At 46.7% G+C, this 13,748-nt stretch overlaps 3 protein-coding genes across 3 annotated transcripts in view; 2 read left to right on the forward strand and 1 right to left on the reverse strand.

Moving 5' to 3' along the window:
* Nucleotides 1-174: 174 nt before the first annotated feature.
* Nucleotides 175-2,753, reverse strand: F4807DRAFT_460074 (MFS general substrate transporter; the record flags this gene model as incomplete). The annotated part of the gene is made up of 9 exons (XM_048001467.1): nt 175-576; nt 656-816; nt 875-1,378; nt 1,429-1,500; nt 1,557-1,580; nt 1,631-1,805; nt 1,869-1,920; nt 1,976-2,052; nt 2,118-2,753. 9 exons carry the CDS (start codon nt 2,751-2,753, stop codon nt 175-177), a joined length of 2,103 nt encoding a protein of 700 aa, XP_047854764.1.
* Nucleotides 2,754-6,794: 4,041 nt separating this feature from the next.
* On the forward strand, nt 6,795-9,545 carry F4807DRAFT_424388 (fungal-specific transcription factor domain protein). Its single transcript, XM_047997872.1, has 6 exons — nt 6,795-7,192; nt 7,337-7,483; nt 7,534-7,644; nt 7,769-7,976; nt 8,038-8,551; nt 8,634-9,545. Exons 1-6 carry the CDS (start codon nt 7,144-7,146, stop codon nt 9,312-9,314), a joined length of 1,710 nt encoding a protein of 569 aa, XP_047854765.1. The 5' UTR covers nt 6,795-7,143; the 3' UTR covers nt 9,315-9,545.
* A 3,882-nt stretch (nt 9,546-13,427) lies between these two features.
* Nucleotides 13,428-13,748, forward strand: part of F4807DRAFT_74058 (uncharacterized protein) — a 1,362-nt gene continuing 1,041 nt past the window's right edge. The window contains exon 1 of the mRNA XM_048003424.1: nt 13,428-13,552. The gene's annotated coding sequence lies outside the window, so the exon portion shown is untranslated. The remainder of the gene's footprint in view (nt 13,553-13,748) is intronic.

Here is a 13,748-nt window from a genome sequence, read left to right on the forward strand (position 1 = left end):
TGATACAATGAGGTTTGATAATTAAGTTAATATGATTTGAAATAGCAATGTAATATGTTGGGGGTATTATGATTTCCTGTACCAGAGCCTCGGTTCGTTTCCCTTTCCCCCAAACGCCAATACCAATGCAAGACGTCGTCTGTAGCCTCTCATATCATCCGAAAAGGGCCTTCATCACTTCAAAGCTTCACTGGACTCACGTAAGTCCGTCCCATTAGGTTTCTTGCGAATGTTCTCCCAGGTAAAGCACCAACCTATAAAGAAAGGTGGTATAGCAATACCAACGGTGAAGTACCAGACGCGCTGTAAAGCTTTCGAATAAGATAAAAGAACGCTTGGTAGCTTCTCCGCGCCTACGGCTTGGTATATAGCTGAGGATGTCGTGCCGGCGTTGATAATAAGAGATGGATCGACCCCCGGGGCGTACTGTGGTATCAAAGTGACGAGGCTGTTGGTGAGAATAGTCTGTCCCAGGGCGACCATCACAGCCGCGCCAAAATTCTGTAAGAACACTAAGGTTGACATCGCGCTAGGTATCATCTCCTTCGGAAGACTGTTCTGCATTGCAAGAAAGGGCTAAAGCAAGGAGAATGTTAGTGGTTTCATCAGAATGTTCAAAGCAACCACGAGACCGGGGGTAAGGGGAAGGACATACGACTGCCATAGTCAGACCACGGCCAGCTCCCATTATTATTTGAAACCCGATCCAGTGGCTCGTGGGGGTGTATAGTGCGAAAAGACTCAAAAGGCCGCATCCAATGGCATTTAGAGCGGTACCCGCTAGGATGAATGGTGGGAAATACCCAATCCTCTGAACTGTGCTCAAGTTAGGAATCGGTTTGGATCAAGAGACGAGCCAGAACCATCAACTTACCTAAGCCTCCGGATATAAGTCCGAAAACCATCTGTGCTAGGATATTGGGTAGAACAGCTACACCACTTGTAAATGGCGATTTGGCGAGCACGGCCTGGAAGTAGATGGGTAGGTAGTAGGCTGTAAGGAAGACTGTCCCGCCCATGAAGAAGCCAGTCATACAGCTGGCCCACACGACGCGCGTTTTTATCATCGAACGCGGTACCATGGCGCTATCTCCCTGGTAGATGTCCCATATTAGCCAGATGATGAAGGTTACTCCCGCGCCGCAGAAGAGGCCAATAATCTGCGAGCTATCCCACCGGTATTGGTGTCCGCCGTACTGGAGCGCGAGAAAGAACATTATGGCCGCCGGCGCAAAAAGGATGAATCCAGGAAGATCGAAATCCATGATTGCGTGCTTGAGTACTTGGCGTGGGTCGGGTTTCTTGATGTGGTCTGGAACGCGAATGAAGACTATCGCGAGACCTACAACGCCGCCGATAGGAAGATTGATATAAAAGCCTAAAAGTTGTTAGTAAGCTAGGGAGGTACTTAATTGAGGGATTACTTACACCATCTCCAAGTCACGTACTGGGTAAAGGCTCCGCCGATAAGGGGTCCGAAGGCAATACCTAATTGACCAACTAGACGCCCTATTAGTGTCTGCTATTTGTTCATCGAGGTTGATTGGTTGACCTACGGCTCATTAGGATGCCAACGACAGCTTGAAGCCCGGTTAGTTAAGTTATGTCCTATAGCGAAAGGTGGAAGTACCTGGTTGGCGATGTGGCGGAACACAAGAGTTGAGAATGATTAAAGCTCCATTCAGGAGACCTGATCCACCCGCTCCCGCAATCGCCCTCCCGCCGATGAGCATGGCCGAAGATTTAGCAGCACCGCATACAGCCGACCCGATCTCGAACAGGATGAGGTAGATGAGGAAAGACCACTGTAAGATAACGTAAGAATGAATTCCTTCGCTTGTCCATTTAATTCAGGAGAATCAACGTACTTTCGAACTAAGTTTGGAGTAGATTTTACCACCCAATGGCTGTAATGCTGACCTTGTTCTTGTCAATACACACATGTGTCTACCTTAGCATCAGAGAGGGTACTTACGATATTAGTTGGTAAGCGCTAGCATACCATCCAACGTCCAGTAGAGAATGGAACTCGTCGGTGATATACGGGATGGCCTATTAAGACGTCATCAGTATAGGTATGTATTACTTCAGCCAATAGGCGTTGGGAGTATACTCACGGTCGCGAGAATGGTATTATCTAGCATGACAAGGAAGTAGACGATTGTGAGCGAGCTCAGGACCAGGTACAGCTTGGGGCCTTGGATATATTCCTCATCTTGTTCGTTGACCAATATTGGACTAGAGAGACTATCCACCTCCTTCTTGTGCCCTAATTCGTCCTGGAGGCTCCTTTCACCACCTCCAGGTTCCTTAGAATCTAGGCCGGGAACTCCTTGCTCTTTGGTCTCCTTATCAGAAAGTTGCTGCTCTTCGGCCTTGGTATCGAAGGCTAATGTTACTTCGGAAGTTATCCCATCGGTTTCGTGTTCCACAGGATTTTCGATGGCTCGATGAAGTTCATTATGTGACTTTAAAAAGCTAGATAAAGTTGTCACTACCTGCGGTCTATCTAGATTTACGTTGTGTTCTTCAGCGGTCGCGTTGGGGAGCTGGCGTCCCTCGAGCTCTGTGCTAAGAAACTGCTTCTCCTCTGACCTGTTCAAAGTCCGATGCAGCTCGTTCTGCGATGATGATGAGAAGGTGGCTATGGTCGTCGTTGATGGTGGCAAGTGCGATATCTGGTTGTCATCGGAATTTATGTTAGAGGCTTCTTGGTTCTCGGCGTGTGACACCGAGCTGGATGTACTCGCCATCTCGATAACATGGATGATAGAAATCCGTAGAATCTGATGAAAAGAGAAAGACCCTGGCGAGCCATCGATTCTACATGGCCCATGTCGCCGACGATATCTAATAGCCAGCCCACATAAGCACGCAAATATACAAGTACGTACATGGTAATCTTGCTATCGTTCCTATTTCTGCATATATCGGCATGTGTCTTCTAAATATTGATACCTGCATGTGTCCGTATCGTGATATCAGATCTTTTGCTAGAAAGGAGCAATTAATGATGTCGGCGATCTAAAAGTTCAATATTGTGGCGGCCCTTCTGTCTCATAATCTTTTTGCAGACTACGGCCGCCTTATGGGAGGCCAAGCCACTGTCTCTCCGTGACGTATTTTGAACAGGTGAGTGATTTGCCTAGACGGGTAGCTAGCAGGCTCATTTTCCTTTCCGGTGCGCTGTGGCATAGAAAAAGCAGCTAAGGATATCATTACAAGTGTTGCGGCCCTCGAAGGTAGAGGATCTAGCGGCACTGTAGCGCCATCGTCCGCCCTCCGCGGGCCACTAGTGACCCCTGAGCTGCCCCATATTGGGTAGCTTCCCTGTAGTGATTCAACATTATTTCGAATTGTCGGGATAATGAAGATATAAGTTTCGCCTCCCGGGGATTTAAGGGCTGTTACCGTCCCGTTGAACGCGCCTATTTTTTCAGAACTGGAATCAGGCCCGACTCTAGGATCTAGTAAGATGTCGGACGTCGGGATGAGCCAATGGGTGGCAGAGATTGACCTGAAACCTTGGCTTCGATCAGCGCTCATTCGGCTCATTTTCCGCCATCTCCGCCCGATACTTACAAGATAGGCTACTTCGGCGTTCATCATGCGCTATGTCAGACGTTAGAATGCATCGCTCAGGTTTGAATATCGCTAGCCTTGGCCCCTTGGTGGTGAGTATCACATCGCTCGCGGCTAGAAAGTTGTTCATCTAGGCATAGTGTTTATAAGGATTGACAAAGAGCAATTTTGTGAAGATACCGCTTAGTGCTGAGATGATATAAGCTTGAGCGGATTTATGGTGTTCTACACATCGACGACACTAATAGTCGATCATTAGGCTTGTTCTGCGCCACTCAGAACGACAAACGCGTTTGAGAGATCTCTGCGACCAATTGAAATCCTCTCCTACTCACCTCGCCAAGTTGAAATCATCCATTTGATATTGCACCTTAAGTAGACTTAAATGTGTGTCTATGTCCACCACTGGGTTGAGGAAAGCATTTGGGGATTTGGAAGCCTGCAAATAATAATAAATTGGCTTTCTTGGTATCGCGTCCAGATTCGGGATTGTTTCAGAGATATCCATATTCCAAGCACCTAGGAAGGTAAGTAGAAAGACCATCGAACGCGTTCAGACGAATTCAGTTGTCAGGACACGCGCCTTCGGGAACGCGGATATCCCTAACAGCACGGTGCACCAGGAGGTCATAGCACACACATGGATGGCATTTCGAGCCTTGTTGCAAACAGCAGCACAGTAGAAGCGTTACAAAATAGTGGCTGAGTAGGCTTCATCTTAGAATAGTCATACAAGGCTACTAGGTATACATTGAATATTCCATTGGATCCGGAAGAAATTCTCATAGGTATCCTGCCATCTTCACTACTCACCAACCTCTCGGCTCTCCCGTCCACTACCAAGTTAAACAATTACCTACGTACTACGTGGGGTGTCAGTGATGACTAATATGGCTGTTAGACTCGATGGCGCTGGATGAGCCAGTATTGAGCATACCTAGTCCTCCTCCTGTATTACATGAACCGTCCATAATAGGGCTTAAGAATAGCTCACAATTCTTACAACTTTTTGGTAAACTAACCTACAACCTCAGGGACATGCTCGCCAATCTCGACGCTCGTCGAAATTGTACTTCAATCCACTGACTAGCACGGCCCAGATCCCTCGACATATGGCACGCGTTCCACTTAGAGTAGAATGAAGTCAGAAAAGATCGCCTATGTGCTAACAATACTTAATTGCACTGCTTTCCAAACTATCCCCTTCTTTACCCTTATAGGTAACTCATACACAATATAGCGGGCGGTGGATCTCGATTATACAATGCAGGGGATAGTTTTGATTATTTATAGTGCAATATAGTAGCATTAACACATGAGCGGTTTTCCCTGACTTCTATCTGCCAGAGATCAGACCTTATATGGCGGATCGGAGTTAGCGGGGATACCTTCATGTTTACCTATGCTACCTTCCCTAAGTGGATGATACTATGTTAAGGCTACAGTTTTGTCGAAGCGTAAATGATACGTCAACTACTCTGATCAAGGGGCGAGGTTTTCGATCTAGAGATCGAAATATCAGCCCAACAACATGTTTATGCTTATATAATTTGTTCGCTTTCTAAGCAGACGCTGTTCCCTAACTTAGCTGTGGCGAATATGGCGGCAGGAAAGTCAGGTCTATCCTTGCATACCACTCTGCAACCTTACGCCCTCTGCAGCAATATTAACAAGGTTCCAGAGAGCCTAGAATACACATGGCGCCCTATTGAGCAGATGGCTGAAGTTATGTAGTACTTAGAAGTTTAGCGATGATATCAACTATCGGGACTTCGGCAGACCATATGAGAGTTCAACGCAAGATGGCCGCACATGCATTGGACAAAAACGAACCAAGTCCTAAGGATGTCGACAAAAGGCTATCCTCAACCAAGTGTATCACGAAGACGTTTAAGGACTATAATGACGGTACCATCATGCAATAAAAACTCCCTTTGGTTGAAAGGGAGGAATGCGTCGAGACGCGCCTCGCAGGACGAGATGCAACCTGCTCGACTCATCAAACGTGGCGATATGATTAAGTCCTATACACCTACCTAGTTAGGTAGCTACATAGGTAGGTAGGCGTTAGTGCGCGTCTGTGCTCTACATGCCATAGAAAGACTATTACCATTACTAGAGTGTCGGATCCTCATCCTGCTGTCGACGGCGTTCCCTATGCCTTATTTTGATTCGACTTCATATCTTCGTATGCTTGAGAGGAACAATAATAAGTTATTCACCTATTCTATAACTTATGTGCCTAGGCAGCTCGGTTCCACGAGTTGCGATCATTTCGTTATATGTAGAATTGTAGGCATGTTAGTAGCAAGCTTCTCATGTAAGACATTACCTACCTGGTAGCCAGGACTAGGTCAGGGAGAAAGACAATGTCTCAAAGGTTAATAACCAATCAACCAACTACTTCATCAACAAGATGATTCACTTTCTCTTTTGCCCTGGCTGCGATCTACATATAATCTACCCTGAACGTATAGAAAAGTGGAGCTTCTCGTCAGACCTTCTAAGATCGGTTCTAATCCCGGGGCACCATCAATCCCAACACAACGGTTCCCCTAGATCTTATTGGCTTGGGAATGAACTAAAATGACGAACGTGCTCGCTAACGGATGGTTCCGCTATGGGGTCTCTTGCTTTACTTGGGAGCGATCAAGAGCCTAATCCAATTCATTGACTGATCGACTGCCTTTGGTCTGGATATATTGAGTCTAGTCAAGGTAGTCAACCTCACTATCAGATATGATCTTATAAAGAGGCTATATGAGCCTAGAATGATATTCTCAAAGCTCTTACCAGGTGATCCCTTGGAGTTAATTGGTGGTGCATGAGATCGGAAGTCGTTTTGCCGATTCTGCGTGAGACCGCCAAAACGGGGCAGAGGCTTTCTTCATGAGCCTTATGTCGGTAGTCGGAACAAGATGCAGGGTATCAATGCTACTACCCTTCGATCACCAGGGTAGTTCCGTTGCACCCTTCATCAGATCTCGGATCGATGAGTGCATTCCGGGCTGAGAAATATGGGAGATACCGGTACCAAACATCTCATACGCGCGGGATACTACGAAAACACGAGTGTCGGGAAATACAGGGGATTATGCAGGCTATGCCGTTGACCGTTTCCAATGTTGATCCTCACAAAGATTGGCTAGATTTAGCTCAGGATTGAACAGTTTAGGTATAGACCTGATGTAAAATTCCCACTTGAGTAATGGCGTAGATAGAAGCCAGCTGACAGTCAATGAAAAGTTTTCCGATGTGGACAACGACGTTAAGACAACCCACTCAGTTTGTAGCAAAGTCGCTAACTGGTTCCCGAAGTGGCGTAAGCAGCCAGCCCTTTCATACCTTCTTGGCAATTATCTTTTAATCCTGACGACTCTCTCGTCACGTTGCTGTTTAATGGCTTAGAGATCCCCTCAAAACCAGTGGCTTTACCGATGAAGTCTTCAAGCAGCCATTATGATATGAAGTTATGAGATAAGTTTCAATTTTTTTTCTTTCTTTCATCAACGTCCTCCAAATTTGCTCGAGCCCCCGAATTTGTGAGTTAAACAGAGCGCCATGTATGGACGGGCCGAGCCACGTCAGCAACCTGGATATGCCTGTGAAGGTACGTTCTAACGTCTCAGCCCCTGGCAACACAAGTAAGAAATCGGCGTATGACGCCAAAGAGAAGGATGAGGACCTTGGAATCTAGAACAGACCTGCTACGGCGTCTCATTCGGACCCGATACTAATTGGATGAATCACAAAGAATGCCGTAAGAAGAAGCTTCGGTGCGACAGGCAGCGTCCACAATGCGGTGCTTGCGCAAATGCCCAAATTCCGTGCGAAGTGAACGACCGTCGCGTACCTCGCGGCCCCAAGAAAGGGAGCATAGGTGCTCTCCGTAGTCGTATCGGTAGGTGATCTCCAACACGATGTCGCTGCTAGTGCTAAATATTGGGTTAGTAGCACTAGAGCGTCGTCTCTCTACATCACAAAACGAGGACGGCGATGGACACGAGCTCGGTTTGACGACCGAATCTCCAGAAAAAGAGAATGTTACGGCCCAGTTTCCTTGTATGTGCTTAGAGCTTACATCTTGCTTCTTTCATGAGTTTCCCCTGTCAGACGGTGGCCCATCCCCGACACATCTGAGACATCTTCAACAACGTACATTGATCATAGCTCATTGTCAACACAGTACCGGACTGGGACATACACCAACATGAACATCCACCGGTCAATCCGATACCTCTAGCTTGGGGACCACCAGAGGGCGTGCCCCATTCTCCGCTACTGTTCCCTGATGTGCCGGTCGTGCCTACCATCGCAGCATCATATCCATCGCCGAAACAAAGTCCGGCTTCTATCGGCGATGCTTTTTTACCAGATCTCGCAAAAGCTGATTTGTAGGTTCTTTTGAGTTCTAGAACAACTATCTACGGTTACGGAGACTTACTCAACTGACAGGATACAACTCTACTTTGACCGTGTTCATCCAATCATCCCAATCCTAAACCAGCCGAAAACTTTTAGATGGATGAGCGATGGGCATAATATGAGCGAGGCACGCCAATGTCTACAATATGCCATGTGGACATCGGCTACCGCCTTCTCGAGCCAGTTTGGCGGGTTTCAGGAGACTATGTACGCCAAGACTCGGTTTATGCTTGATCAGCTGGATTTGAATGGCAATGACGCTTTGGTCTGCCATATAGAACATGTTCAAGCGTGGATTCTGATCACTTTCTATGAGTTTTCCAGAACGAATTACCGTCGCGGTTGGATTAGTGCCGGCCGAGTATTTCGTTTGGTGCAACTTTTAAGGCTCTACGACCTTGATAGACCCAAACCCCTGGGACCGGAGCACGAGGAAGACCCGATATCGACCGAAGAGAAAAGGCGCACTTTTTGGGTGGCTTATTGCCTTGACCGGTTTATCAGCGTCAGCGAAGGCGCGCCTATGACATTAAGTGAGGAGGTGGTGAGTTCTGGCCCATCATAAGCGGCAGCGCAAGCACCAAGAAATTCTTGCGGGGATTATTGCTCATTCTTAATCTTAATAGGTCTACACACGTCTTCCATGCCTGGATATTGATTTCCAGAGGGGTCTCGTACCACAGGAGTGCTTCCTAGCAGAGACCATGTCTTCGGCAGAAATAAGACCTTATGCGCCACTAGCGGAATGCGTTATCCTGGTCACAATCTGCAGTCGAGCGCTCTCCCATAAGCAAATATATACGATAGAAACACTGTACAGCAACATCCCCCTCGATTTCTCTTCGAGACACGATTGGTTAGACGGAATGCTTACGCGCCGGCTTAATAATCTCCAAGTCAACTACCCCTCGATGACCGTAGCTGAGAACCCCATGATTATATTCTCATATATGGTCGCTCACGCGGCTGTCATATATCTGTGCCGGGTTGTCGAGTCATTATCAAGAAACGACCAAAACCAATCCTTGATCTGGGAAATCCAAGAGCGAGGGCTTTGGGCAGCTCAAGAGATTGCTCGACTGGCGAAGGAACACGAACACCATGGCTACTTCAAGGCACACACATTTATGCCTCTTACGATCTACCTAAGCGCAACTAGACTTGCAAAGCACCTAGAAGTCCGGAAAGACGAGCTGGAAACCAACCAGGCTCGGGATATAGAGAATTCGCTCCACGTCTCCGTCGAGGCATTACAGAAGCTTCAGTCGGTGAACAATCTCGCCAACTATTACTTACAACTTCTGTAGCCATATTTACCGGCTTACTGCCCTGGATTGACTACCTAGATAATATAGTAAAATGCGCTTCATCGCTATTTTAAGACAAACAAATTTGGAATTGGTATATCTCCGTTGGAGCACATGCGAGTATGCAAGCAAAATCAATTAGCATCATTATCCATAGAATTAAATTCCGGAGATCCATAAACTAAGATCTAAATAAATATGGTAGTCGTTCGTCTACCTATTTAACAAAAGTTCGACGCATGCGCTCCCTTAAACTTGTTCTTGCGATGAAGTATTTCGTACAAATGTTACTAGACATCTATAATAGGCCGGGGGCGACAATTCAGGTATAGATTTCATGGTGTAGTCATTGGACCGGTTGGCAATTTGGTAGAACACCACTCTAAAAGGTCATCCTTGACACCAATTCTTGAAGATTCCGAGATTAGTCTTCCTATATTTCAACATCAATATATCAATCCTTTCAGGATTCAACGACTAGTGAATCCTCCACACTTTTGTTAAAGATACGAGGAGGCATGACAATGTGGCTGGTGATCTTAGTAAGGGGTTTTCCTTATTTTGAAGAGGATTGGGAATCTCCGAACTCCAGACGTGATTCGAATCGCTGATGAGTTGATCCCATCAATTCAAGGTACTTCCTGAGGTCGAATCAAGCATTGCGGAGGCGGATCATTGCTTTTTTTCATCTCGATATCCACGATACTCAATGCTAGATCAATATAATCGACCGGTTACGCGCATTTGCCAAGGCGGACCGTACTTTGCTTCGAGTCGGACCGCAACGAGTCAACGACCGCCTCGATGACTTTTCCTACTGGCCACGTAATCAGTTCGAGGGTATATCAACGCCATTCGTCACGCGCACACACCTTTTTGGGCGTGTCTCATACGCATCCGAGCACACTTGTTATTAAATATCGCCATGATACTGTCCTTTCTTATTTACCCTCAAGCACTGATCCTTGCAGAGCATACCCGGCAACTGAAGAATCTTCAACATGCACTCAAGGTATGTTGCACGATTATGTGTGATTCAGGCATTAGCCGTATCATCACAGCACACTTTTGAGATTGAGAACGGTGATATGACTCGTTTTAGCACAGATGTTTGAACATCCGAGGTGGGCAGGGAACCAGGAGCGAAAGTCGCATTAGCACTCTAATGCCCTTTACATATGTGGCAAGGACTCGAATAAACGTTGGCGAAGATAGCATGGATTATCCGCAGGTTTTTGGCAAGTAGTCTTCTCAACTCAGTGAGAAGCCGGGGAACGTTACTGAGATCTCAGCAAATCGTCTTTCGCAATAGGGGTGACACGACCTTTGAGTACACACTCAAGTTCAGGGCTCCCAGTGACAGTCTACTTCTATGTGTTTGGGTACCTAGGTACCTAGGCAAGATATTGACTATGTGTCAGAAGTCTAATACCCCCCAATACTGGTAAGACAGGGTGAAGATTACCTAGGTCTGCCACCATCTAGCATACGATCAACTATCGTACTATATCCATCACGAATCTGACTATATAATCTCTAGTTTCCGGGTCGGGATTTTGAAGACCATTTTATCGGTCTTTGTGGGTGGAAGACAACTTGAATGCGGATTCATTGGGCCGTTACTTCGGCGTTTAGTCGATTTGTGAGCAGGGCGCATAACATCACCTTCAGTCTTTCTTTTTTTGGCATGGCGGTTGGCAAGCAAGCTTAATTGCGGTTAGCAGCGTGTACTAACATGGACAGGCCCCTTTTTGACACAGCTTTCCTTCAATCAGGGCCTGTAATCGGCGGCATTGCGCTTACTTCTCAACCTGCAGAGGATAGTACATGCGAGGTTGCACAGGTTATGGACTAATAAGGCCGTCACCTATCATCCCCGACTCTCCATTCAGACCTCTTCGTGGGTTAGAATGAGAAAGATTGGTTGGTATGTCTCGGAGGCCATCAACATCGCCGAAGCCATCACGGCGTCAATCTTCGCCTTCGAAATCATTCCCATCGACAGCGTTTATCTACGACCAAGTGAAGCAATTATGATATATCTTCGAGCCTGTCCAGCTGTTAGGTTTCCTTTGCGAAATTCAGACAGCCTGTAGTATTGTCCTACTCAGATAAAGAGCATGAAACTAGAATATGGATATAATAATCTTAGGCTGTACATCAGTCGACTGGATAAAGGAAGAGGGGGAAATGACCTATAGATATGGACACTAGGTGAACAGAGTCGTAGAGGAGGATGAACGTCTTCTGCCGCATGGCGTCTTTTGCAAGAGCGAAAATGCAGTCTTTGCCCTTGCACATATTCTCGTACTGATAATATTAACATTCTACCATTGTACCTAATTACTAGGAACCACGTAGTCAAGTTTGAAATTCACTTACCTGTGTTATGAATCTGAGATTATGCCTTCAAATTCAAGCAAATTCTCACTATATCCAATTTATGAATAAGCACTTAAATAATGAATAATTCTCATTTAAGACTCAATACCCAGAGTTTTCCTATGGGAGAATCATCTCATAGAATTAGGAAGGCTTCTTGAATCGTAAATTGGCGTAGAAAATGATATATCACATATCTTCTCGGTCATTCACTATCCGGATATGCTACAGCATAATGGTTTGACCAGCGTCAATTGCGTCACCAGCTTCAGAATCTCCTGAGGGGCATACCCGAATTGCGCAGACAGTGTCCGGATCTTTTGGACGGCGAAATAGGGACCCATTGTGACGTCTGCAAGCCCCCACGGTCCGATCGACATCAATATAAAAGTTACACGATGGGTAGGGGATTTGCTGCGGCCTGCAAAGCGACCACCAGGTAGTTTGCACACTAATGAATCATACATACATCCCAACTCAATATCAATAGGGCTTGTAACTACATTCAGTACTGGCCGAAGTTGAGTGCCAGCAAACCGGACCCGGCACCGACATTACACCGTAGATCTTTACTAGCCTATGGCATAACGCGGGTTTTTTTATTGAATAGCGCGCCAAGCCGGCTTCGTGCTGGATCGGTTCAGCCGGTCATAAAATCCCCGAGATCTCTTTGACGAACCCTAACGAACCTACAGGGTTGATTCTTAACTGTGCATGCGGTGAAGGTGGGAAGGGGTTCCCGCTTCCGTGGTAGCGCGACGGAAGCAGGCGTGTGGTTCGGGACAACCCGGGACCAGAGTGTTGGGATTGTTTATTCTCCAGCAATGACCCCTACAATGGAGGTATGCATTGTAAGACCCGAGGGGAAGGACGGGTAAGGCCATGGGTCGTTCTAGCTTTCGTCGGGAGCTCTCCCCGGCGTCATCCAACGGATACTTAATGTCCCCAAACTCAACATTTGAATGATAAAGCTTTTCGACTGGTCTTCCTTAGTCGAACAGAAGCTCTATCTCAATGTAAGGGGGAACGCGAGTTTCTGACTCAGATCTGCTTGTATGCACTGATCACCCAATCGCAACGAAGCCTCGGCCTAGAGCCTACATTTGCTCGCCATAGCTGAAGCTCCCAAGAGCTTGTAGCTGGATAAGCGGGATATCAATCAAAATATTGGTAGTTGCATAAAGTAGTCTGCCCAATCGGGGCCACGTGGCTGCTTACTAGTTCCCCTCTCTACCATACCTGGAGTAGACGCCACTGTGCCTTGAATCAGTCGATTTTTATCCAATACGTCGAAATATTGCGAGCCGACATGAGTTGTGAGGTTATAAGGGCTACGAGTATAACGCGGTGGACGAAGCATGTCATCCAGGACAATAGGGGTAGATGGCGAGGGAGATGCACTAGGTATGCAGGTAGGCATGTTACGTGTCTGGTATTAGCACTGCGTCAAATAATTATTATGCCCTTGAGAATCATGATAAAGGGTATGCTTACATACCTTGGTACTAAGGTATCTCTTAGATTCAGGAGGAGCGTACCTAAATCCATTTGACTCTGTTGACCTTTCAAGATAACTTACTTCGAATAGTTTACAAGATGTTGTTAAAACTTAACTAATATCGCACCTCGTACGTTATTCCTAGTGGTTAAAATGTAAATAACCTCATGCTAATATCGCCTATGCTCTGACAACTTGAGCCAATCAAGACTCAAATGAAGTATGAAACCTGCGATCTGATTTGTGGATTTCCCTCTGAAGTGACGTTAGGGGTTCCTACCTAGGTAGGTACCTTACATATCGGGCTCATGAATATGGATCGATATCGTGAACTTGATGTCAACACAACTTCAATAAGGTACTCAGGCATTTAGACTTTTGATTTTTACACAAGTTTATAAGTCTTTACTCTACCAAATACTAAGAGCGGCGACGGGATTAATCCTAGTTGCATTTCCTACACGCCGGGGCGCCGCGGGGGGGGGGGGGGGGGGGGGGGGGGGGGGGCGGGGGGGGGGGGGGGGGGGGGGGGGGGGGGGGGGGGCGGGGGGCGT

This window comes from Annulohypoxylon truncatum (assembly GCF_022578515.1).
Source record: "Annulohypoxylon truncatum strain CBS 140777 unplaced genomic scaffold F4807scaffold_14, whole genome shotgun sequence".
NCBI classification, from domain to species: Eukaryota; Fungi; Ascomycota; class Sordariomycetes; order Xylariales; family Hypoxylaceae; genus Annulohypoxylon; species Annulohypoxylon truncatum.